Source organism: Saccopteryx leptura, chromosome 6, assembly GCF_036850995.1.
Source record: "Saccopteryx leptura isolate mSacLep1 chromosome 6, mSacLep1_pri_phased_curated, whole genome shotgun sequence".
Taxonomy (NCBI): Eukaryota; Metazoa; Chordata; class Mammalia; order Chiroptera; family Emballonuridae; genus Saccopteryx; species Saccopteryx leptura.
In genome coordinates, this window is record NC_089508.1 from 125,153,176 (window position 1) to 125,177,044 (window position 23,869).

Consider the following 23,869-nt stretch of genomic DNA (forward strand, 5'->3'; position numbering starts at 1 on the left):
TAACAATCAAGCATTGGGGGAGGGGCGCGCAGGCAGCCTGAAATACTCTCTGGAGCACAGCTGCGGATCCAATCACTGAAATTAGCTTAACCCACAAAATCTGCGTACCCACGGGGCTCTAATTGATAAGATCTCTCCCAGTTCAGCGATCCAAGACAAGAGGCATAATATTTTTCAGTGCCGTTCGCTAAAGGGGCGGGGGCAACTTCTGATTGACAGAGCCTCCATATTCAGGGATATACCTAACAATAGGGACTTGGCAGATATTAAGATCTATACAGCAAGCAGCGAATAGTGCATCTTCTTCCCAGCCAAAACAGGCTACAAAGTGTGGAAAGCCTGGGTTGAGTGGTCCAACTGAATGGTAGGAGCTGAACAGTCACCTTGACAACAATTGACTCCCAGCCCCACCTGATTACGCTGGAGGCTCTGACTGCCAGAGCCTTACCCAGAGCCTTGCGCTGAGTGAGGATAGAGTGGGGATTTCCCAGCTCTTTGAGCTTCTTACTCCCCAGACAGAAGCAGTGGCAGCCTCATAGCTGGATCACCAGGCTGCTAATTCAGGAAGGGGAGACTAGGGGAGAGACTCCAGGAAAGCAAACTCTCTCATTGTTGGACTCTGCAAATGCCAACAAGCCTTGACTACCAGCGAGACTAAAGTCAATTATATGACATTGCCATAGAATCCCATCAACTGCAAATCCCTACCTAAGCGTGACACAGGGGCAGAACCTGGGGTACAGAGTCACCGACCAGGAAGAGGGAGAGAAAAGAAAAAGGAAGAAGTTAACCTCTCAAAATCAAGAAAAATCCACAGACTTTATAACTTGTTCCACTAATTCTTTGTTGTTATTGTTTCTTTCTTCTTACTTATTGCCTTTAATATTTGTATTTCCTCCACCTCGGTCCTTTTATTCTCTGCCCATCTTATGCTACCCTTTTCTTGAACTACACTACCCATGAGTGTTACATTTTATTTCTTTTCTTCATCCTTACTCTCCCTTAGGGTTACACTCCAAAACCCTTAACTCTCACTCTCTCCCCTTTTGTTTTCTTTTTTGTTTTTTTGTTTTTTGTTTTTTTTCCTTTCCTTTTTTTCTTCCTTCGTTTCTCTCTTTTTCTTATTTTTTCCTTTCTATTCGTTTCTTCTTTTCTCCTTTTACTTTTCCTCCCATTTAATCCTCAATCACAAACAAATTATTTAATTTGTGACTCAAGTTTTTTTGTGTTTTTTTTGTTCCTTTTTTTTTTCTTTTTTCTTTTCTGCTTTTGTTCTTGGTTTTCCTTTATTTGTTTGTTTTTGTGGCATTTTGGGTACTTTTTACATTGCTTTTTAACTCACTAGCATTCCTCCCAACCCAAAGTCTCCATTGTATTTAGTCTTCGCTCCACTTAATACAACAGATGTTTACTTATTATTTTTATTTTTTTTCTTCTTAAAATATTATTTTTTCTCTCCTTTTTTCTGTTTCCCTCTTATCCCTCTCATTATATCTCTTAGTCGACCATCACTTACAAGCAAATCATTTTATGCTTGTCTAAGATATCCTCCTTTTTTTTTTTTTTTTTTTTTTTTGCATTTAGTAGGTGCCTACTCCCTTTTTTGCCCCTTGAACTCTTCACCCCAAATCAGGCCCTCCGTTATAGGCAGTTTTTGTTCCATTTAGCATAATATAATTCACAGGTCATCACGATATTTACCTAAAGAGGTGAGAGGAGGGGAGGAGAAGAAAGAAAAAAGGGGGAAATAATAAATTATTACTTTTTGTGTGTGTGGAGTGTTTTCCTTTTTTTTTTTTCTTTTTTTCCCCCCTTTTTATTCTTTATTAATTCTAATTAACACTATCAACAAGACCACCTTCAGATGCCAATAAGAAAAAGGAAATCGAATATTATGGATACAAAAGATAGAGAGGTAACACAAATAGATGTGGAAAAATCTATGGAGAAAAGATTTAACATATTGGAAGCCTTGGAGCCAAATGACAGAGAATTTAAAATAGAAATCTTAAAAATACTCAGAGATATACAAGAAAACACAGAAAGGCAATTTAGGGAAATCAGAAAACAACTCAACGATCACAAAGAATATATTACCAAGGAAATTGAAACTATAAAAACAAATCAAACAGAAATGAAAAACTCAATTCACGAACTGAAAAACGAGATAACAAGCTTAGCTAATAGAACAGCCCAGATAGAAGATAGGATTAGTGAAATAGAAGACAAGCAACTTGAGGCACAACAGAGAGAAGAAGAAAGAGACTCAAAAATAATAAAAAACGAGAAAGCCCTACAGGAATTGTCTGACTCCATCAGAAAGAATAACATAAGAATAATAGGTATATCAGAGGGAGAAGAGAAAGAAAATGGAATGGATAATATACTCAAACAAATAATAGATGAGAACTTCCCAAGCCTGTGGAAAGAACTAAAGCCTCAAATTCAAGAAGCAAACAGAACACCGAGTTTTCTTAACCCCAACAAACCCACTCCAAGGCACATCATAATGAAGAAGACACAAACCAATGACAAAGAAAAAATTCTCAAGGCAGCCAGGGAAAAGAAGAATACAACATATAAAGGAAGACCTATTAGACTATCATCAGATTTCTCAGCAGAAACTCTACAAGCTAGAAGAGAGTGGACCCCAATATTCAAAGCCCTGAAAGAGAGAAACTTTCAGCCAAGAATACTATACCTATCAAAGCTATCCTTCAAGTACGAAGGAGATATAAAAACATTCACAAATACAGAAAAGATGAGAGAATTTATCATCAGAAAGCCCCAACTCCAGGAAATACTAAAGGGGGTTTTCCAACCAGATCCAAAGAACAAAAGAAAACAAAACCACAAGTAACAGCTCCACCAAGAAAACAATAAAACCAAACTTAAACTGTGACAACAAAAGAAAAAAAAAGGGGAGAAAAGATGAAGATTAACAGTAGCAAAGGACGATGAAGCGCAGAAATACTCATAAGAAAGGGTACTACAATGAATATGGTAGGTACCCTTTTCATTACTTAATGGTAACCACCCTTGAAAAAACCACCACAAAAACACTTGACTTAAAAAAGATAGCAACAGAAGAAAGAAGTATGGAATACAAACAAACAAAAACAAACAATAGAAAAACAAAAGAGAAGAATCAAACAAGATACAAAACTAACAGAAAGCAATTTATAAAATGGCAATAGGGAACCCACAAGTGTCAATAATTACACTAAATGTAAATGGATTAAACTTACCAATAAAAAGACACAGAGTAGCAGAATGGATTAAAAAAGAAAATCCAACTGTATGCTGCCTACAAGAAACTCATCTAAGCAACAAGGATAAAAACAAATTCAAAGTGAAAGGCTGGAAAACAATACTCCAAGCAAACAACACCCCAAAAAAAGCAGGTGTAGCAATACTCATATCTGATAATGCTGACTACAAGACAGAAAAAGTATTCAGAGACAAAAATGGTCATTTCATAATGATTAAGGGGACACTGAATCAAGAAGACATAACAATCCTTAATATATATGCACCAAACCAAGGGGCACCAAAATATATAAGACAGCTACCTATTGACCTTAAAACAAAAACTGACAAAAATACAATCATACTTGGAGACCTCAATACACCGCTGACGGCTCTAGATCGGTCATCCAAACAGAGAATCAATAAAGATATAGTGGCCTTAAATGAAATACTAGAACACCTGGATATGATAGACATCTACAGGACACTTCATCCCAAAGCGACAGAGTATACATTTTTCTCTAGTGTACATGGAACATTCTCAAGAATTGACCATATGTTGGGCCACAAAGACAATATCAGCAAATTTAGAAAAATTGAAATTGTACCAAGCATATTCTCTGATCATAAAGCCTTGAAACTAGAATTCAACTGTAAAAAAGAGGGGGGAAAACCCACAAAATTGTGGAAACTAAACAACATACTTCTAAAAAATGAATGGGTCAAAGAAGAAATAAGCACAGAGATCAAAAGATATATACAGAAAAATGAAAATACGACATATCAGAATCTCTGGGATGCAGCAAAAGCAGTAATAAGAGGAAAGTTCATATCACTTCAGGCCTATATGAACAAACAAGAGAGAGCCCAAGTAAACCACTTAACTTCACACCTTAAGGAGCTAGAAAAAGAAGAACAAAGACAACCCAAAACCAGCCGAAGAAAGGAGATAATAAAAATCAGAGCAGAAATAAACAAAATAGAGAACAGAAAAACTATAGAAAAAAATCAATAAAACAAGGAGCTGGTTCTTTGAAAAGATCAACAAAATCGACAAACCCTTGGCAAGACTCACCAAGGAAAAAAGACACAGGACTCAAATAAATAAAATCCAAAATGAAAGAGGAGAAATCACCACAGACATCATAGATATACAAAGAATTATTGTAGAATACTATGAAAAACTATATGCCACCAAATACAACAATCTAGAAGAAATGGATAAATTCCTAGAACAATACAACCTTCCTAAACTGAGTCATGAAGAAGCAGAAAGCCTAAACAGACCAATCAGCAGGGAGGAAATAGAAAAAACCATTAAAAACCTCCCCAAAAATAAAAGTCCAGGCCCAGACGGTTATACTAGTGAATTCTATCAAACATTCAAAGAAGACTTGGTTCCTATTCTACTCAAAGTCTTCCAAAAAATTGAAGAAGAAGCAATACTTCCAAACACATTTTATGAGGCCAACATAACCCTCATACCAAAACCAGGCAAGGATGGCACAAAGAAAGAAAACTACAGACCAATATCTCTAATGAATACAGATGCTAAAATACTAAAGAAAATACTGGCAAACTGAATACAACAACATATTAAAAAAATAATACATCATGATCAAGTGGGATTCATCCCAGAATCTCAAGGATGGTTCAACATACGTAAAACGGTTAACGTAATACACAATATCAACAAAACAAAGAACAAAAACCACATGATCTTATCAATAGATGCAGAAAAGGCTTTTGATAAAATACAACACAATTTTATGTTTAAGACTCTCAACAAAATGGGTACAGAAGGAAAATATCTCAACATGATAAAGGCCATATATGATAAACCATCAGCCAACATCATATTCAATGGCGTAAAACTGAGGACTTTCCACCTTAAATCAGGAACAAGACAGGGTTGTCCACTCTCTCCACTCTTATTTAATGTGGTGCTAGAAGTTCTGGCCAGAGCAATCAGACAAGACAAAGAAAAAAAAGGCATCCATATCGGAAAAGAAGAAGTAAAGGTATCACTTTTTGCTGATGATATGATCCTATACATCGAAAACCCAAAGGACTCCACAAAAAGATTACTAGAAACAATAAACCAATACAGTAAGGTCGCAGGATACAAAATTAACATACAAAAGTCCATAGCCTTTCTATATGCCAACAATGAAATATTAGAAAACGAACTCAAAAAAATAATCCCCTTCACGATTGCAACAAAAAAAATAAAATACCTAGGAATAAACATAACAAAGAATGTAAAGGACCTATATAATGAAAACTACAAGGCATTGCTAAGAGAAATAGAAAAAGACACAGTGAGATGGAAAAATATTCCTTGTTCTTGGATAGGAAGAATAAATATAATTAAAATGGCCATATTACCCAAAGTAATATATAAATTTAATGCAATTCCCATCAAAATTCCTATGACATTTTTTAAAGAAATGGAACAAAAAATCATAAGATTTATATGGAACTATAAAAAACCCCGAATAGCCAAAGAAATCCTAAGGAAAAAGAATGAAGCTGGGGGCATTACAATACCTGACTTTAAACTATATTATAGGGCCACAATAATCAAAACTGTATGGTATTGGCAGAAAAATAGACACTCAGACCAATGGAACAGAATAGAAAGCCCAGAAATAAAACCACATATATATGGTCAAATAATCTTTGATAGGGGGGCCAACAACACAAAATGGAGAAAAGAAAGCCTCTTCAACAAATGATGTTCTGAAAACTGGAAAGCCACATGCAAAAGAATGAAACTCAACTACAGCCTGTCCCCGTGTACTAAAATTAATTCAAAATGGATCAAAGACCTAAATATAAGACCTGAAACAATAAAGTACATAGAAGAAGACATAGGTACTAAACTCATGGACCTGGGTTTTAAAGAACATTTTATGAACTTGACTCCAATGGCAAGAGAAGTGAAGGCAAAGATAAATGAATGGGACTACATCAGAATAAAAAGTTTTTGCTCAGCAAGAGAAACTGATATCAAAATAAACAGACAGACAACTAAATGGGAACTGATATTTTCAAACAATAGCTCAGATAAGGGCCTAATATCCAAAATTTACAAAGAACTCATAAAACTCAACAACAAACAAACAAACAATCCAATAAAAAAATGGGAAGAGGACATGAACAGACACTTCTCCCAGGAAGAAATACAAATGGCCAACAGATATATGAAAAGATGCTCAGCTTCATTAGTTATTAGAGAAATGCAAATCAAAACTACAATGAAATACCACCTCACACCTGTTAGATTAGCTGTTATCAACAAGACGGGTAATAGCAAATGTTGGAGAGGCTGTGGAGAAAAAGGAACCCTCATACACTGTTGGTGGGAATGTAAAGTAGTACAACCATTATGGAGGAAAGTATGGTGGTTCCTCAAAAAACTGCAAATAGAACTACCTTATGACCCAGCAATCCCTCTACTGGGTATATACCCCAAAACCTCAGAATCATTGATACGTAAAGACACATGTAGCCCCATGTTCATTGCAGCACTGTTCACAGTGGCCAAGACATGGAAACAGCCAAAAAACCCTTCGATAGAAGACTGGATAAAGAAGATGTGGCACATATACACTATGGAATACTACTCAGCCATAAGAAATGATGACATCAGATCATTTACAGCAAAATGGTGGGATCTTGATAACATTATACGGAGTGAAATAAGTAAATCAGAAAAAAAACAAGAACTACATGATTCCATACATTGGTGGAACATAAAAACGAGACTAAGAGACATGGATAAGAGAGTGGTGGTTACCAGGGGTGGGGGGAGGGAGGATGCAGGAGGGAGGGAGGGAGAGAGTTAGGGGGAGGGGGAGGGACACAGAGAAAACTAGACAGAGGGTGACGGAGGACAATCTGACTCTGGGTGAGGGGTATGCAACATAATTTAATGACAAGATAACCTAGACATGTTTTCTTTGAATATATGTACCCTGAATTATTAATGTCATCCCATTAACATTAATAAAAATTTATAAAAAAAAAAAAAAAAAAGAAGATAACAATTTTAGATTTTTAAGCTACACTGCCAAGCTTGTTTCTACTCACATACACTTCATATATGCAGCATTTTGCATTCATATGTATTTTCAGGATATAAATCATAACATATGTATAATTTGTTAACCTGATTTTTTTCATTTATGTATTATAAACATCTTAATGGAATTAAAAACCTTTCAAGGATGATTTTTAATTAGAATAAGCTATTGTGTGACTATTATCATTGAACCAGTAACCTATTTCTAAATGTTTGGGGTATTTTTTAATTTTTACTATTTTAAATAATATTTCAATAAATATTCTTCTTATTATTTTATTTTATTTATTTATTTTTAGTTAAGTGAGAGGCAGGGAGGCAGAGAGACGGACTCCCGAATACACTTCAACCAGGATCCACCTAGCAAGCCCCCTCTGGGGCGATGCTCTGCCCATCTGGGGCCATTGCTTCATTGCTCGGCACCTGAGCTATTTTAGCGCTTGAAGCAAGGCCATGGTGCCCTCCTCAGCACCTGGGGCCAACTTGCTCAAATGAGCCATGGCTGGGGGGTGGGGGGAGAGAGAGGAAGAGAGAGAAGGGAGAGGAAAAAAGATGGAGAAGCAGATGGTTGCTTCTCCTGTGTGTCCTGACCAGGGATCAAACCCAGGACTTCCACATACCAGGCCACGCTCTACTGCTAAGCCAACCAGCCAGGGTCTCAGTAAATACTCTTATGGGAAAATCTTTATATGCACCTTCCCCTTTTCTCTAAAACAATGTTTAGTAAGTAGGGTTCTTTGACCAAATGCTGCAAACACTTTCAGAACTCTGACACATTTTGAGCAAATTTCTTTCCAGAAAAATGATGTCAACTTAGAGTCTCCCCAGCAGCAGCTGGAATCACTTTTTGCATTCTTTTATAGCACTGGTTCTTCACCATTTTGTAACCCCCCTCTGTGCCTGTGCCATGCTCCCTTTGGGCATCACGTTTGAAACCATGAGTTACGTGAGGTTGTCACACTGGGGAAGGTTTCCTGTGGGCTGCTTCATTCTTCTTTGGCTTAGTGGCCTTAGGACAGGTTCAGCCCCAAAGTATAACCAGTTTGTGGCAGTCTTCCACGTGTGAATAGTGGCTTTGTATGAAAAATCAATCCTGATAAGCTTTTAGTCTAAACTATGCAATTTTTAGCATAAGCATGTATTGAGTACCTATTACAAGCTAGGTATGAATGAGACACAGCCTCCATCTAAGGAGCTCAAGTGGGAGAGAGGACAGAAAATGAGATTGAAGTTTACAGACACATAAGGATTCAAAGTATATGTATGACACTGTGATGTAGAAGAAATACACAGGCAGTCACTGGCTTACAAATGAGATGGGTTCTTTAGGCTTGTTCTTAAGTTGAATCTGTATGTAGTTGGAACAGGTACATTTACCTAATAAATGCAACCTAGACATGGGTTTGTCTTCAGTTGCATTTATTTAAAAAGGTATTTATTTTTACCTTTCTGTGCATATTAATAAACATTTAAATACAACCTTGAATAATCTTGGATGATGCAGAAGATGACAAACTTGTTGAAGAGGCTGGGACTGGTGTTAGATTCAGGGTTTGATTCTGCTGCTGGAGTCAGTTTCTTGAAGAGGCATCCAGGGTGTTTTGTACAGAGCTTTTGAGGGGGGTTGTTTTGTGTTTGTTTTTCTTTGTTTTTTGTTTAGAAAATAAATGTAATAGGGTAACATTGATCAATAAAAGTACATAGGTTTCAAGTGAACATCTCTATAGCATTTGAATGTTGACGGCATTGTGTGACCATTATCCAAAGTCAAATTATATTCCATCACCATATATATTTGTCCCTGTTTACTCCCCTGCCCACCCCCTCCCTCTAGCAACCACTTCACTGTTATCTATGTCCATGAGTCTCAGTTTTATATCACACCTATGTGTGAAATCATACAGTTCTTAGCTTTTTCTGCTTTTTCTGGTTTACTTATTCCACTCAGTATAATCCGCTTCTGTGTCCATCCATGTTGTCATAAATGGCAATATGTCATTTCTTATGGCTGAGTAGTATTCCATTGTATATATGCACCACATCTTCTTTATCCAGTCCTCTATCGAGGGACACTTTGGTTGTTTCCATGTCTTGGCCACTGTGAATAATGCTGCGATGAACACAGGGGTGCATGTGTCTTTGTGTACCAGTGTTTTCTAGTTTTATGTAGAGAAAGTGGGCACCCTTGTCTTGGTCCTGATTTTAGAGGAAAAGCTTTCAGTTTTTCACCACTTAGGATGTTATTGGCTGGTGGTTTGTGATATACAGCCTTTATTATGTTGAAGTACTTTCCTTCTATCCCCATTTTATTGAGTGTTTCAAAGATAAATGTATGTTACATCTTACCTAGTGCTTTTTCTGCTTCTGTTGATAAGATCCTACAATTTTTGTCTTTGTTTTGTTGTTATGATGTATTACATTGATCAATTTGTATATGATGAACCATCCTTGTGCTCTTAGAATGAATCCCACTTGATCGTGATTTATTTTTTTTAACGTATTGTTGTATTTGATTTGCTAGTATTTTGTTTAGGATTTTTGCATCTATATTCATTAGAGATATTATTGGTCTGTAGTTTTCTTTTTCTTTTTGTATTTTCCTTGCCAGGTTTTGATATCAGGGTTATGTTGACCTCATAAAATGTATTAGGAAGTATTGCTTCTTCTTCTGGTTTTTGGAAGACTTTGAGAAGGATTCTTTGAATGTTTGGTAGAATTCACTAGCTATCTGGGCCTAGATTTTAATTTTGGGGTGGTTTTTGAGAGTTGTTTCTATTTCTTCCCTGCTTATAGGTCTATTTAGGTTTTATAATTCTTTGTGACTCAATCTGGGAAGATTTGGTGGCATATTATCTTCCATAGTATTCTAGCATGATCCTTTGTATAACTACAATGTCTGTGGTAATTTCTTCACTTCCATTTTGGATTTGGTTTATATGAGTCATTTCTCAGTTTTCCTTAGTGATTGTATTCAGGGGTTTATTCATTTTATTGATCTTTTCAAAGAACCTGCTCTTTGCTGTATTAATTTTTTCTATAGTGGTTTTCTTTTCTCTATTTCATTTATTTCTGCTCTAATTTTTATGATTTCCTTAGTTCTGCTGACTTTGGGTTGCCTTTGTTCTTTCTTTCCTAGTTCATTAAGATGTGATGTAAGGTTGTTTACTTGGGATCTCTCTTATTTCTTGATATAAGCCCATAGTGATATAAACTTCCCTCTTATTACTGCTTTCACTGCATCCCAGAGATTCTGATATGTCGTGTTGTCATTCTTACTTGTCTATAGATATCTTTGATCTCCACTTTTATTTCTTCGTTAACCCTGTAATTTTTTAGAAATATGTTGTTTAATTTCTACATTTTTGTGGGTTTCTTTACTTCTTTTTTGCAGTTGAATTCTAATTTCACAGCCTTATGATCAGAGAATATACTTGGTATAATATCAAGCTTCTTAAATTTGTTGAGCTTAGTTTTGTGGCCCAATATATGGTCTATTCTTGAGAATGTTTCATGCTCGCTGGAGAATAATGTATAATCTAATGTTCTGAGCTGAAATGTTCTGTAAATGTCTATGATGTCCTTTTGGTCTAGTGCAGTGGTCGGCAAATTCATTAGTCAACAGAGCCAAATATCAACAGTACAATGATTGAAATCCTTTTGAGAGCCAAATTTTTTGAACTTAAACTATATAAGTAGGTACATTTCTTATTGAGGTAGCACCTGCACATGGTATTTTGTGGAAGAGCGACACTCAGGGGCCAAAGAGTCACATGTGGCTCACAAGCCGCAGTTTGCCGACCAGGGGTCTAGTGTGTAGTTTAAGACAGAGATTTCTTTATTGATTTTCTGTTTGGATGATCTATCTAAAGATGTCAATGGTGTGTAGAGATCTCCATATATGATTGTGTTTTTGTCTATTTCTCTTTTTTGTTCTGTTAGTAAATATATTATATATTTTGTTGCTCCCTGATTTGGTGCATCTATATTAAGAAGTATTATGTCTTCTTAATATAATTTCCCCTTTACCATTGTGAAATGTCCATCTTTGTCTCTTGTAACCTTTGTTGTCTTGAAGTCAGTATTGTCCGGTATTAGTATGGCTACACCTGCTTTCTTTGGGTATTATTTGCTTGGAGAATCGTTTTTCAACCTTTCACTTTGAGTCTACTTTAGTCCTTGAGGCTTAGATGTGTCTCCTGAAGGCAGCATAGGGTTGGGTTTTGCTTTTTGATCCATTCTACTACTCTGTGCCTCTTTAATGGTGAGTTTAATCCATTTACATTTAGTGTAATTATTGACATATGAAAATTTCTATAGCTATTTTATGTTTTGTTTCCTGGAAGCTCTGTGTCTTCTTTGGTTCTTCTCTTCTGTGTTTCTATCAGTTGTTTTGGTTTGGTGGTATTTTATGCTTCTTTCCTCTATTTCCTCTTTTTTTAACCTATGTGTTTCAGTTTAAGTTTTTTCATGAGTGGTTACTGTTATATTATTGAGAAAAAATTTTCATGTATACAAGAGTCCTTGTCTTATGAGTGTTTTTGCACTCCATCCTCCTTTGCTACCACAGATCTTTATCCTCTCCCCATTGTTGTCACAGATTATCCTTGTTGGAGCTTTTACTTGTAGTTTTGTGTTGTTTTGTTCTCTGTATCTGGTAGAATAACCTCCTTGAGTATTTTTTGCAGTGAAGGTTTTCTGGTGATTAATTCCCTTAATTTCTGTATGTCTGGAAAGGTTTTATTTCTCTTTCATATTTGAAAGATAACTTGGATGAATACAGTATTCTTGGCTTGTATTTCTTCTTTCAGTACTTTGAATGTTTGGGTCACCTCTCATCTGGCTTGTAGAGTTTCTGCTGAGAAGTCTGATGATAACCTGATGGACCTTCCTTTTTTTTTTATTTAGTGAGAGGAGGGGAGGCAGAGACAGATTCCCACATGTGCCCTTATCAGGATCCACCTGGCAAGACCACTAAGGGACAATGCTCTGCCCATCTGGGCCATTGCTCCATTGCTCAGCAACTGAGCTTTTCTTAGCACCTGAAGTGGAGGCCATGTAGCTATCCTCAGCACCCAGTGCAAACTCGCCCCCATCAAGCCGTGGCTGCAGGAGAAAAAGAGAGGGTGGAGTGTTCTTCCCACACCTGCTGTTTTTCAAGCACCTTTGACTCTAAATGATCACTATGCCAAAGCCACATGTTCAGGGTGTATTCTAACCTTCTTCCAGCTCTATTCCTCAGAGAGCTCCCCACCTCCCTACCCCTGGAGTCAAGCTTCACTCAGTGGCAGTCATGTGAATGTTTGATTACTCATCCTGGGAGACAATTGTACAAGATTAGACAGCAGGTTACAAAAACTACAGTAGAAATTTTGATAAGGAAACTAGGTTGTTAGTTTTGTCTTCCTCTTCTCAAATTTTATTTATTTATTTAAATTTTTAATATTTTATTTATTTATTTATTTCTTAGTGAGAGAGACAGAGACAAACCAGAAGGGAGAGAAATGAGAAGTATCCATTAATAATTGCAACACCTTAGTTGTTCATTGATTGCTTCTCATACATGCCATGACTGGGTGGCTCCAGCTAAACCAGTGACCCCTTGCTCAAGCCAGCAACCTTGGGCCTCAAGCCAGTGACCTTGAGGTCATGTCTATAATCCCACATTCAAGCTGGCAACCCTGCACTCAAGCTGAATGAGCCCACACTCAAACCAGCACCCTCGGCTTTTTGAATCTGGGTCCTTAGCATCCCAGGTCGACACTCTATCCACTGCACCACTTCTTGTTCTGGCTTATTTAAAATTATATTGTTTTTATATACTTTAAAAAAAATTAATTCTGGTTTTTTTTTTTGTTTGTTTGTTTGTTTGTTGTATTTTTCTGAAGCTGGAAACGGGGAGAGACAGTCAGACAGACTCCTGCATGCGCCCGACCGGGATCCACCCGGCACGCCCACCAGGGGCAACGCTCTGCCCACTAGGGGGCGATGCTCTGCCCATCTTGGGCATTGCTATGTTGCAACCAGAGCCACTCTAGCGCCTGCGGCAGAGGCCACAGAGCCATCCCCAGCGCCCGGGCCATCTTTTGCTCCAATGGAGCCTTGGCTGCGGGAGGGGAAGAGAGAGACAGAGAGGAAGGAGAGGGGGAGGGGTGGAGAAGCAGATGGGCGCTTCTCCTGTGTGCCCTGGCCGGGAATCGAACCGGAACTTCTGCACGCCAGGCCGATGTTCTACCACTGAGCCAACTGGCCAGGGCCATTAATTCTGTTTTTAAGAAAAGACCTAGCAGAAACCTCTAGAAGGGCTTTGGTCACCATGTAAAGATACTTTTAGAATTGGAAGGTGCTGATGAGGGAAGAGGAATGAGCAGGGGGGGGGGGGCCAAGTTTGTGTTTATTTATTCTGCTGATATTCAGGGATCACCCATGGGTAAGGCACTAACTGGGAAGGAATTGAAGATGATGTAATAGCCTCTGTCCTCCCTGAGCCTATAATGGGGGGGGGGGACTAGACACAAATAACCATGATACAAAGAACGATAGCAGAATGCAGATGTCGTGAGAATTCTGAGGTCAAGAAGAGTGTATTGAATTGAGTGATCCAGGAGGTTTTCACAGAGGAAATGGCATTTGAGCCAAGCCTGAACAGATGTTGATATGTCCCAGGGAAGGGCAGAAGGAACAGCCGGAATGAGGCACCAACAGCATTTCGTGTGACCAGGGAGTGGTGCGCCTGGGCTCTGTCCAGGATAGTCCATGGTTTTCACATATGATACCAAACTGTTTTGCCCCTATGATTTCTTGCAAGTTCATATGATAACAATGTGGAAACACCTGTCAAGAAAGCTAGTGTGTTCCCAGTGTACAACAGAGCATCTATCCAGAGGAATAGGTTGACTGGGACCATATTTCAGGAAACCTTTCATGCCATTGGAGGAAGTCCATAAGTGAATGGTGTCAGGAATGGGAGGGCATCAAAGGGATTTCTGTGTGGCTATCCCAGAACCTGGAGGCCCAGGACTTAGAAAACGGAGCCACTGAGCGAAGTGCTGTGGCACAGCCCAAGCAATGAGCGTCAGAGGCACTGGGACCATCAACAGAAGGGACAGGCAAATAAATGTGCTTAAACTAGAATCCACGAGACTGCTGACTGGTGAGATGCTGGAAGCCAGGAGGCAGAAGAGCAGTCGGTTTTGAATCCAGATACATACTTAAACACAAATTGGAAAATGCAGAGGAGGGATGGGGATGGTGATGAATGATGTCCCATGGTCTTTACCTACTGGACATGAGGCGTCTATGAGACACCACACTGACACATCCTGAACATATAAGATGAGCAGCAAAATATGGCAGCATTCCCAAGTCCTTCAAGATGGGGGGGGGGGGGTGATGTGCCTGGAGCTTCAGGATATGACTTAGCACAGTGTGTACTATGTTCCAAGTGAAGACAAAGTGAGATTGTCATGATGAAATCACTAACTATCGTGTGGCTTTAAGTGGAGGCTTCATCCTGGGAGCTTTGGTTTCTCTATCCTAGAGGGGGTGCATATCTTGACCCTTGAAAGCCCCTCATTCCACTGTTGAGTACCTGATGTGTGCATGCAGTGAGCCCCTGCTCTCTACCTGTCATTCTCTCCCTGTAGTCCCTCCAGGAAGGTGTTCTTCTGCCAGCTGTCCAGGTAAGCATGCCTGAATGACAGGATCGGGGTTACTAGCCCCAGGCCCACAGCTGGCAGGGATACTGACACTAATACAGCTGGTTTCCAGGCCAGCCTCTCCCATAATACCAGGCTTCCTCCTGGCATACTGTCACAACTGTGGCCGTCAGGACTAGAACCATGGGCCTTAATATCGGGCAGCAATGTAGGGGTGACAGACATCAGTCCCCCCCACCAGACCAGCCCAGCCTCACTGCCAGCAAGCAGGTGTGCCCATGTTTTCCTGCCCTCACTTTCCACCTGCTGGTTGTACAAGTGCAGCATGTTCATCACAACAATGGGACAGGATATTGGGAACAGAGACTGTCCCAGACAATCTAAGGCTGGGGACATACCACCATGATGTCTCATGATGGCGTAGGCTGAGCATGAGAAATGGTCAGAGATGTCTAGGGGAAACGAGGGGGTCAGTCCACCTTTACATTATTTAAAAGTGGCTTCAGAACCCAGGGAAGAGGCTTCCCCTCTCACATGGCCCCCTTCTGTCTGCAGTGCTCGGCCGAGTGCGGCGCTGGGGTGCGGACACGCTCGGTGGTGTGCATGACCAACCACATCAGCAGCCTGCCACTGGAGGGCTGCGGGAACAACCGGCCAGCGGAGGCCACCCCGTGTGACAGTGGACCCTGCACAGGCAAGGTGGAGTGGTTTGCTGGGAGCTGGAGTCAGGTGAGCAACTGGAACTGGGTGTGTCTGCCTGTCCCTGGGGACAGACAGCAGAGCAGAGGGGCTAGGGCCCAGGACCTGGTGGGTCCTGGGTGTGAATCCCAGCTGTGTTACCCATGACCCTGAAGAAGATAGGCTTTTGGAACCTCATTTAATCAACAGTGTTTATTGAGCACCTACTATGTTGTCTTCTAAGCACTTGGGATACATCAGTGAGCAAAACAAATGTCCTTGCCCCTCAGGGAAGCTCATGTCTAGCCTGGTTTCTTTGTCTGTAAAATGCTGGTAGTGACAGCATGTCAGAGGTTATTTTTAGAAGAAATGAAGTAATATGGATGGTGAGTGTAGCACAGCACCTGACATACAATAAACACACAAAATAAGTGATAGCTACTGTCGCTATCATTGTTAACAAAACCAGTTTGGTCTGGAGTTGAGTGGCAGAATCAGAAACAGGTATGACTCAGCAATCCTACTTCTGGATATATACTAAAGTAAATGAAATCAATACCTCAAAGACGTACCTGCGTCCCTGAGTTTAAAGCAGCATCATTCACGACAGCCAAGGTATGGAAACAACCTATGTGTCCATCGAGTGATAAATGGATAAGAAAATATGTATAGGAATATTATTCAACCTTTAAAATAAAGGGAAACCCTGCCTTTTACAACAACATGGATGAACATGGAGGGCGTTATGCTACATGAAATAAACCAAGGAAAGACAAGTACTTCATGGTTTCAATTATATATGTGGAATCTAAAAAAGTCAAACTCATGGAGAATAGAATGGTGATATCCAGGGGCTGGAGGGGGGGAGGGAGGAGAGATTGGTAAAATTTTCAGTGATAAGATGAATAAGGTCTAAAGATCTAGTGTACAGCATGGTGACTATAGTTCATAACACTGTACTGTATATTGAAATTTGCTAGGAGAGTAGAACTTAATTTGCACCAATAAAGAAAAAAAAAGGGAAGTATGCATTAACTCAATGGTGGGAACCCTTTTACAATGTATATGTAAGACTATACTTTCAGGATCATTTCTATAGTTCATTACAATGTATATATAAACTAAATCATCAGCTTAAATATGTTACAATTTTATTTGTCAATTATAACTTTATTAAGCCGAGGAAATAAAGAAGCAGAAATAAGAAAAAAAAATCAAGGTTGTTTATTATAAAGAACAGATGATACTGAATGCTTTAACAAAGTGACTTAATTGATCAATTTTTCCCCTCATTGTTCCAAAATTGAGCACAAACCCCCTAAAAAATGTGGGAAAGATCACTCCCACTTATTTATTTTTTTATGATCACCATCAGTATTTTGTGTTTTTGGGCCACTTAGCAGTTGGCTCTTGGGGCTGCCTAGTTCTTTAAAGACTTTCTGGCTGGTGATCATGATTTACACATTATCAGGACCTCTGGCTCCAGTTAGAACTTTATTTCTTTTAAGTAGCTTTAAACACAGAATTAAAATGGACTTCCTTGCCCTTATAAATGGATACATCCCCTTTGGAAAGCAATTTGGCAATAAAAGTCAAGAACCATAAAAAAAACATGCATTAGCCGTAACCCTGTCACCCACTCCTGGGGACTCATTTCAAGGAAATAATTAACAGAAGAAAAAAAAATCTTTTCAACAGAGATGTTCACAACAGCAGAGAGATGAGGAATATCGTGGTATGTCATAACTCACTAAAATAGTATGTAAAAACAATAACTGGGGGTTGTGGGAGGTGTATTGATAAAGTGACACGTGGAAAACAGGAACATCTAAGAAGCCAATGATCTCAACCACTTCAAAAAGTGCACTTTTTTAGGTAAACAAATGGGGAACTAGTTTTTCCCTCAAATTTCCTTTAATGTTTTATAATTCAAACTTTAAAATATAGAAAATTAAGAAAGAGAATTCAAACATGTCCGACGTACCCCGGTAGATGTGAGTTACACACACTGAATTACTGATCCAGCCCTGCCTCTCCTCAATTCTCTGACTTGGGGCAACTGATTGACCCTCTCTGCACCTGTTTCCTCATCCAGGTGTGAGGATCATAATATCAACCTCCTGGGGTTATCACTGGGTTTCCATGAAACACTATACATATGGGGGTTGCCCAGTGCTTAGGACATGGGAAATACTTAATAACTGTTAGTTCCCTTTTTTCCATGTTTATTATTTCCTGCCAGCTGTTTATCTCTTCAATGGCACTGAAACACCTAGGACCTAAACCCCAAAGACAAGTCAGAATGAACGTGCATATAGGACACAAAATACCCATGGAAACTGAGGTGCTAGGAAGAGTCCTGTGTCAAACTGTAAATTAGGCCATCAGTCTTCCTGCACAGGGATAATAAGGGGTGCAGTTCAACCCCTGTGCCTGCCAATCACAGAGGAGGAGAGGAGAGCAGGACTCGGGGTCTCTTTTGCTTGTGAGCGTCCTGTTGACTATGGGCCGAAGCTCAGAGAACCCAGGTGAAAGCAGCCTTTATCTCTGCTGAGATTAGAAACGGAATTATTTGCCTTATTCATCCAAAAGGGTTAGAATGTGATTGAATGTGGACCGAGTCTTGGTTCTGGGTTTATAAGGATGTTGGAGCCTACCGGTGCCTCCCTGCCCTTAGAATATGGACATTGTCTCTAGAGAAAACAAAATATATAATGCTTGCCTATTGAAAGGTAAGTCTTACACATGCACTGACTTTGGAATATAAAAATAAATGTTCCTTTCTGCCACGTGGTTTGAATGAGAGTTGGCATCTTGAACACCTCACCAGCTTGGTCCCAGTGACTAGTCTAAGATGCATGTGACCTCAGCTAAGTCAAAAAACGCTCTTCCCTGAGACTTCTATGGGCTGAAAGAAAGAGATCCCATGAGGTGTTGTGGGCACCGGTGCCAGCAGTGGCCGAGCCAAATCTTGTGAAGAAAGCCAGCCCAAGAGAACAAGCCCTGTAGAACTTGGGGAACTTTTTCCATTCCAGAGGCCAAGTAGCCCCACTCTTATTCAGAAGGTATTCCACCAAGTCTTCCATCATGCCCAGTGGTTTCCTTTCATCCCTGTCAGTACAGGATTTACTTCACCCTAGACTGTCTCAGCTCCAAGGGGCCTTTCCCAATCTCCAGCCATCAGGAGCAGCTCTCTGTCTCCCCATGCATCTGCCCATGTTTCTTCTCACTTATGTCTGAGCAGACACCTCCACCTCACTTGGCTAAGACAGTGATCCACCAAGGATTCTTTTGTTTATTTTTTTTAACATTTTTTAATGAGATTTTTTTTTAATGCAGTGACACTGATAAATCAGGGTACATATGTTCAGAGAAAACATCTCCAGATTATTTTGACATTTGATTATGTTGCATACCCCTCACCCAAAGTCAAATTGTCTTCTGTCACCTTCTATCTGGTTTTCTTTGTGCCCCTTCCCTATCCCCACCCCCCCCTCTCTCCTCGCCCCCTCCCCACCCACCCCCATTACCATCACATTCTTGTCCATGTCTCTGAGTCTAATTTTTATGTCCCATCTATGTATGGATTCATATAGTTCTTAGTTTTTTTCTGATTTACTTATTTCACTCCGTATAATGTTATCAAGGTCCATCCATGTTGTTATAAATGATCCGATGTCATCATTTCTTATGGCTGAGTAGTATTCCATAGTATATATGTACCAAAGCTTTTTAATCCACTCGTCCACTGACAGACACTTGGGCTGTTTCCAGATCTTTGCTATTGTGAACAATGCTGCCATAAACACAGGGGTGCATTTCTCCTTTTGGAGCCGTTCTATGGTGTTCTTGGGGTATATTCCTAAAAGTGGAATAGCTGGGTGAAAAGGCAGTTCAATTTTTAATTTTCTGAGGAATCTCCATGCTGTTTTCCACAGTGGCTGCAGCAGTCTGCATTCCCACCAGCAGTGTAGGAGGGTTCCCTTTTCTCCAAATCCTTGCCAGCACTTATTCTGTGTTGTTTTGTTGATGAGTGCCATTTTGACTGGTGTGAGGTGATATCTCATTGTGGTTTTAATTTGCATTTCCCTAATGATTAGTGATGTTGAACATTTTTTCATATGCCTATTGGCCATCTGTATGTCCTCTTTGGAGAAGTGTCTATTCATTTCCTTTGCCCATTTTTTATTGGATAGTTTGTCTTCCTGGTGTTGAGATTTACAAGTTCTTTATAAATTTTGGTTATTAACTCCTTATCAGATGTATTGTCAAATATGTTCTCCCATTGTGTAGTTTGTCTTTTTATTCTGTTCTTATTGTCTTTAGCTGTGCAAAAGCTTTTTAGTTTGATATAGTCCCATTTGTTTATCCTGTCTTTTATTTCACTTGCGCGTGGAGATAAATCAGCTAATATATTGCTGCAAGAAATGTCGGAGAGCTTACTGCCTATGTTTTCTTCTAAGATGCTTATGGTTTCAGGGCTTACATTTAAGTCTTTTATCCATTTTGAGTTTATTTTTGTGAATGGTGTAAGTTGGTGGTCTAGTTTCATTTTTTTTCAGGTAGATGTCCAATTTTCCCAACACCATTTATTAAAGATGCTGTCTTTACTCCATTGTATGCCCTTACCTCCTTTGTCAAATATCAGTTGTCCATAGAGCTGTGGGTTTATTTCTGGGTTCTCTGTTCTGTTCCATTGATCTATATGCCTGTTCTTATGCCAGTACCAGGCTGTTTTTAGTACAATGGCCTTGTAGTATAACTTGATATCAGGAAGTGTGATACCTCCCACTTAATTCTTCTTTTTCAAGATTGCTGAGGCTATTCATGTTCTTTTTTGGTTCCATATAAATTTTTGGAATATGTGATCTATATCTTTAAAGAATGTCATTGGTATTTTAATTGGTATTGCATTGAATTTATAAATTGCTTTGGGTAATATAGACATTTTAATGATGTTTATTCTTCCTAACCATGAGCACGGTATATGCTTCCACTTGTTTGTATCTTCCTTGATTTCTTTTATCAATGTTTTATAATTTTCCGAGTACAGGTCTTTAGTCTCCTTGGTTAAATGTACTCCTAGGTACTTTATTTTTTTGGTTGTAATACTGAAGGGGATAGTTTCCTTAATTTCTCTTTCTGATGGTTCATTGTTGGTGTATAAAAATGCCTCTGATTTCTGAGTATTAATTTTATATCCTGCCACCTTGCTGAATTCATTTATCAGGTCCAGTAGTTTTTTGACTGAGACTTTAGGGTTTTCTATATACAATATCATATCATCTGCAAATAAGGATAGTTTTACTTTTTCTTTTCCAACTTGAATGCCTTTGATTTCTTCTTCTTGTCTGATTGCTGTGGCTAAGACTTCTAGAACTATGATGAATAAGAGTGGTGAAAGGGGGCACCCCTGCCTTGTTCCTGATCTTAAGGGGATTGCTTTTAATTTTTTCCCATTGAGTATGATGTTGGCTGTGGGTTTGTCATAGATGGCTTTTACCATGTTGAGGTATATTCCCTGTATTCCCACTTTGTTGAGAGTTTTGATCATGAATGGGTGCTGGATTTTATCAAATGCTTTCTCTGCATCTATTGAAATTATCATGTGGTTTTTCTCCTTCCTTTTGTTTATGTGATGAATCACATTGATTGATATGTGAATATTGTACCAGCCTTGCCTCCCCAGAATAAGTCCCACTTGATCATAGTGTATGATTTTTTGCATATATTGTTGGATCCGGTTTACTAATATTTTGTTGAGGATTTTAGCATCTATATTCATCAGGGATATTGGCCTATAATTTTCTTTCTTCATGTTGTCTTTGCCCAGTTTTGGAATCAGAATTATGCTCGCCTCATAAAAGGAGTTTGGAAGTCTTCCTTCCTCTTGAATTTTTTGAAATAGCTTGAGAAGGATAGGAGTTAGTTCTTCTTTGAATATTTGGTAGAATTCACTTGTGAAGCCATCAGGCCCAGGACTTTTCTTTTTTGGGAGTTTTTTGATAACTGTTTCAATCTCATTTGTTGTAATCGGTCTGTTTAGGTTTTCTGATTTTTCCAGATTGATTTTTGGAAGATTGTATGTTTCAAGGAATTTGTCCATTTCATCAGGTTGTCTAGTTTTTTGGCATACAGTTCTTCATAGTATTTTCTTACAATTTTTTGTATTTCTGTTGTGTCAGTTATTATTTCTCCACTCTCATTTCTAATTTTATTTGAGTCCTCTCTCTTTTTTCCTTGGTGAGTCTAGTTAAAGGTTCATCAATCTTGTTTACCTTTTCAAAGAACCAGCTCTTAGTTTCATCGATCCTCTGTATTGTTTCTTTAGTCTCTATGTAATTTATTTCTGCTCTGATCTTTATTATTTTCTTCCTTCTACTACATATGGGCTTTACTTGCTGTTCTTTTTCTAGTTCTTTTAGATGCCGGGTTAAGTTGTTTATTTGAGCTTTTTCTACCTTCTTAAAGTGTGCCTGTAGTGCTATGAACTTCCTCTCAGCACTGCTTTTGCTGTGTCCCATTAATTTTGAGTTGTTGTATGCTCATTATCATTTGTTTCTAGGAAGTTTTTTATTTCTTCTCTGATCTCATTCTTAATCCATTCATTATTTAACAACCTGCTATTTAGTTTCCATGTATCTGAGAATTTTTGAGCTTTTCTGTTGTGGTTGATTTCTAGTTTCATGCCATTGTGATCAGAGAAAGTGCTTGGTATGATTTCAATCTTCTTAAATGTGTTGAGACCGCTTTGTGCCCTAACATGTGGTCTATTCTAGAGAATGTACCATGAGCACTTGAAAAGAATGTATATTCTGCTGCTTTAGGGTGAAAGGTTCTGAAGATATCTATTAAATCGAGTTGATCTAGTGTGTGCTGTAAGTCTGCTGTTTCTTTGTTAATTTTCTTTCTTGAGGATCTATCTAGTGATGTTAGTGGGGTATTGAAATCCCCTACTATTATAGTATTGCTGTTGATCTCGCTCTTTATATCCATCAAAGTCTGCTTTATATATTTAGGTGCTGCTATATTAGGTACATAAATATTTATAATAGTTATATCTTCCTGTTGGATTGCTCCCTTTATCATTATGTAGTGGCCTTCTTTATCTCTTACTATATTCTTTGTTTTAAAGTCCATTTTGTCTGATATAAGTATTGCTACCCCAGCTTTTTTTTCATTTCCATTTGCATGAAATGTTTTTTTCCATCCTTTTACCTTCAGTCTATGTGCGTCTTTTGTTTTAAGGTGTGTCTCTTGTAGACAGCATATGTATGGGTCCTGTTTTCTTATCCATGCAGCTACCCTATGTCTTTTGATTGTATCATTTAATCCATTCACATTTAAGGTTATTATTGATATGTAGTTGTTTATTGCCATTTTATTATTTAAAGCTGTCTGTATTCCTCTTTTGCTATATCCTTTTCCTTCTTTGATCTGTTTACAACAGGTCCCTTAACATTTCCTGCAGCATTGGTTTGGTTGTAATGAATTCCTTGAGGTTTTTTTGTCTTTGAAGCTTTTTATTTGTCCTTCAATTTTAAATGATAGCCTTGCTGGATAAAGTAGTCTTGGTTGTAGGCTCTTGTTCTGCATTACTTTGAATGTTTCTTGCCATTCCCTTCTGGCCTCAAGTGTTTCCATTGAGAAGTCTGACGTCATCCTTATGGGGGCTCCTTTGTAGGTGATAGTCTTTTTTTCTCTAGCAGCTTTTAATATTTTCTCTTTATCACTTAGCTTTGGTATTTTAATTATGATGTGTCTTGGTGTAGGTTTCTTTGGGTTTCTCTTTAATGGAGTTCTCTGTGCTTCTTGAACTTGTGAGTGTTTCTCCTGCATTAATTTAGAGAAGTTTTCAGCTATGATATGATTGAACAAAGTCTCTATCTCTTGTTCTTTCTCTTCTTCTTCAGGAACCCCTATGATGCGGATGTTATTTCTCTTCATGTTGTCACAGAGCTCTCTAAGAGTTTCCTCAGAGTTTTTGAGTCTCTTTTCTTTTTTATTCTCTGCTTTCATGCCTTAATTCAACTTGTCCTCCAATTTGCTGAGTCGATCCTCAGCTGCATCCATCCTGTTTTTAATTCCTTCCATTGTGGTCTTAATTTCTGATATTGTATTTGTCATCTCCGACTGATTCTTTTTTAATATTTCAATATCCTTTTTATACTTGCTATTTCTTTATTTAGGTGTTCGTAAT

At 38.5% G+C, this 23,869-nt stretch overlaps 1 protein-coding gene across 3 annotated transcripts in view; it reads left to right on the plus strand.

Annotated features, from left to right (window-relative positions):
* Window positions 1–23,869, plus strand: part of THSD4 (thrombospondin type 1 domain containing 4) — a 715,204-nt gene that overhangs the window by 675,610 nt on the left and 15,725 nt on the right. For all 3 annotated transcript variants that reach the window (XM_066388579.1, XM_066388578.1, XM_066388580.1), the window contains one exon: window positions 15,547–15,720. In XM_066388579.1, coding sequence (XP_066244676.1) covers window positions 15,547–15,720 — 174 coding nt within the window. The remainder of the gene's footprint in view (window positions 1–15,546; window positions 15,721–23,869) is intronic.